This window comes from Chrysoperla carnea, chromosome 1 (assembly GCF_905475395.1).
Source record: "Chrysoperla carnea chromosome 1, inChrCarn1.1, whole genome shotgun sequence".
Taxonomy (NCBI): Eukaryota; Metazoa; Arthropoda; class Insecta; order Neuroptera; family Chrysopidae; genus Chrysoperla; species Chrysoperla carnea.
The window spans coordinates 51,480,971-51,483,903 of NC_058337.1; the positions used below are offsets into that span (position 1 = coordinate 51,480,971).

Sequence of the window (2,933 nt, forward strand, 5' to 3'; positions counted from 1 at the left end):
CAATTTCACCATTTCTTTGATAGCTTAAAGCTTTACTGTATTTGCTTAATGTAATTTCTTCCTGCAAATAAATTAATGACATGAGAATTTATAAACCGTAATAATTTTAGTTATTAAAATTTACTTGAGCTTCTCTCGTAATTTTTGGTGAATCTTCATCAGAATCTGATGTCGACGAATCAGTATTTAAAGCTGATATTCGAATCATCTTAATATTTTTTAAACTTTAAAATAGAATATTAAAACATTGTTTTTGTATATTTTTTGAACTTGCGGCTTTGTGATACATGGTATACATTCGCATTATACATACACCCTCAGAATCACTTGACGTTTGGATTTGAAAAAAAAAAAAAAAAACGTGAATAGAATGAATGGGTGTGTTCGAAGAAAATTTCTGAGTATGCTATAAAATATGGATTAAAAAACATGGCTACGTTTTTGACAGTTTGTTTACTTTTATTTAGTAATGTTTTTTCTAAAAGAAATTTTTATTGGGTCGGATCAAATCATTGACGTTACATTACACAGACTGAATGTCAAACGATTTTAAGCGTGCCAACATTTGAGGTAATTGCTTAGGTCTAATCCATTGTAGATTCGTAAGAAAAAATGTAAAGTGCAATACGTGATAAATATTTTTTTTTAAGCCAAAATGCGAAAAAGTTCAGTGAAATCACGATGTTTTAGGAGAAACATTTTGTGATATGAAAATTTAACATTCAATGTATATTTTTTTGATTTTTTTTATAAATGTCCCTATATTCTTTTTCGGCAGATGTTGGCACGCTTCTCACTATATGGAACGATAGTCGATGTTTAGTCTATGTACACTCTAAAGTCAATAAATGAAATACATGAGAGAATAATTTTAGAAATACTGAAAAATTATTGAAATCTGACTTTCCTGTGATATTGTTCAAAATAAGTTTTATTGGCAAAAAACAAAATTTTCCGACTGGTAGTTTGGATTTTCACATTTTTTAAGTTCAGATTTGGATTTACCAATCTCGAAAACCCCTAGAAAAATATTATTTTCTTAATACATTTATCTTAATTGCGTTTTATATTATTGGGAGTCGAAAGGGGCTAATTGAATTGTCCAGCCGCCATTTTGAATTTTTACATTATTTATGGGCACAATTGGTTTCGAAAAACCTGGTAATTGCAACCAGAAATATAATTACAACAACATTTCATTATAATTCAGGTATAACAGAATAAATAAGATGGAATTCGGCATATTTTGGGAATTTTTAGCGAATTTTGAAAAACACATATGTTTAAATAGTCAAAATTGTAAGAAATTAACGCTCTACAAAAGAGAAACGGAATGATTTTGCCGTAAGACGTAAAGAAAAAAAGTTATTGAAGAAAAACCGGAGGAAGGTAAACAATTTTTCAACCCCCCTCTTCTTACAGCACATGGTCCTTGAGGTCGAAAACTTGAGAAAAAGTTAATTAACCATCTCTGAACAATATCCCAAGGTTTTATTAGATTCAAAGTTTCATTTCATGGAGTTAGAATATATCTTCATGCACAAATTCTATCATTTAATTATAATTTCATACAGTGTTTAATAATTCTAGCATCTGTTCTGTACGGCTATAGCTAGAACAACTCTAGTCATAGGTACCTTAAAAAGTGGTTTTCAGAAGAAAGTTACCGATTTCTGATTTTCCTTAGAAAATCCTGGAATTAGTTAAATTCTAGGTAGGGGCCTTAAAAGACAACTCAATCTAAAAATACAACTACTATATCTATAATCTAGTATAAAATCTATGTTAAATTATTGTACTGCGGTTGCATTTTTGAACGTAGCCATTGTCAATCAAAAGAAATAAACTGACATCTAGATTTTCTGATACATTTTTTATCCACGTCCACCATTGATTTTTTTAATTAAAATGGAAACGTTATACGCCATACCGTTTTATGTTTTAGAAGTACCAAATTTAAAAATACGTAGACCATCATGGTTTCATCAACCATCAGCAATGACAATGTTTGCTTTAGTAATACTTTCATACTTTTTGGTTACAGGAGGTATATATTTTTTGGTTATGTTTTAAACTGCGGAAACCGTAATATACAGCCAATAATTTTTTATTTTTTTATTCAGGAATAATATATGATGTTATCATAGAACCTCCAAGCGTTGGATCCACAACTGATGAACATGGACATTCACGACCGGTAAAATTTATTTTTAGACTCGTTTAATATAAATCGAAAGACAAATTAAGCCGGTGCTAGTCAAATCGTCTTAAGTGGTTATTGCTCATATGCATAAATCCATAGGAACACCCATGTTAATCTGAATAAAATCACTTAATCAAACACATAATAAATATAACTTCATTTCAAGTGGATTTTATTGATCCCTTTTCTCTTGCATGCTAAACGTGAGCTCTATTTCTTGCTCTATAATCCTTCATTTTAAAAATATATATTACTCATACTTTGCAATTTCGAAGAGATTACGATACCTGGGCTACCGCTGGCCCGATTTGACAATTGATTCAGGTAGAATTAGGTAAAATAAAATTAAGTATATTAATTTTTTATTTTTGTCCAAAATTCGATTGAATATCGAGTTTCGCTGAATCTGTAATTAATTTATTTTTACTTATCCTTTACATACTTTTTAGGTTGCATTTATGCCATATCGAGTGAATGGGCAATACATTATGGAAGGATTAGCGTCCAGTTTTCTATTTTCAATGGGTGGTTTAGGATATGTAATTCTGGATCAAACACATAGTCCAACTACACCGAAATTAAATAGAATTTTATTAATTTCAGTTGGCTTCATTTGTGTTATTGTATCATTCTTTACAACGTGGGTGTTTATGCGAATGAAACTCCCTGGTTACTTACAATCTTAAATTTATACATTTTGTTGTATGTAAATTTTATCTGTATGTTTAAT

The 2,933-nt window shown here is 29.6% G+C and overlaps 1 protein-coding gene across 1 annotated transcript; it reads left to right on the top strand.

Annotated features, from left to right (window-relative positions):
• Window positions 1-1,851: 1,851 nt before the first annotated feature.
• Window positions 1,852-2,933, top strand: LOC123305780 (oligosaccharyltransferase complex subunit ostc-B). Its single transcript, XM_044887606.1, has 3 exons — window positions 1,852-2,047; window positions 2,124-2,197; window positions 2,653-2,933. The coding sequence occupies exons 1-3, from the start codon at window positions 1,909-1,911 to the stop codon at window positions 2,887-2,889; spliced, it is 450 nt and encodes a 149-aa protein (XP_044743541.1). The 5' UTR covers window positions 1,852-1,908; the 3' UTR covers window positions 2,890-2,933.

What these genes read in the sequence shown, in the direction of transcription:
- LOC123305780 (XM_044887606.1), top strand. Translation starts at nt 1,909, where the DNA reads ATGGAAACGTTATACGCCATACCGTTTTATGTTTTAGAAGTACCAAAT. An exon ending in ATACTTTTTGGTTACAGGAG is followed by an intron (nt 2,048 to 2,123) that starts GTATATATTTTT and finishes TTTTTTATTCAG; the next exon opens with GAATAATATATGATGTTATC. An exon ending in AACATGGACATTCACGACCG is followed by an intron (nt 2,198 to 2,652) that starts GTAAAATTTATT and finishes CATACTTTTTAG; the next exon opens with GTTGCATTTATGCCATATCG.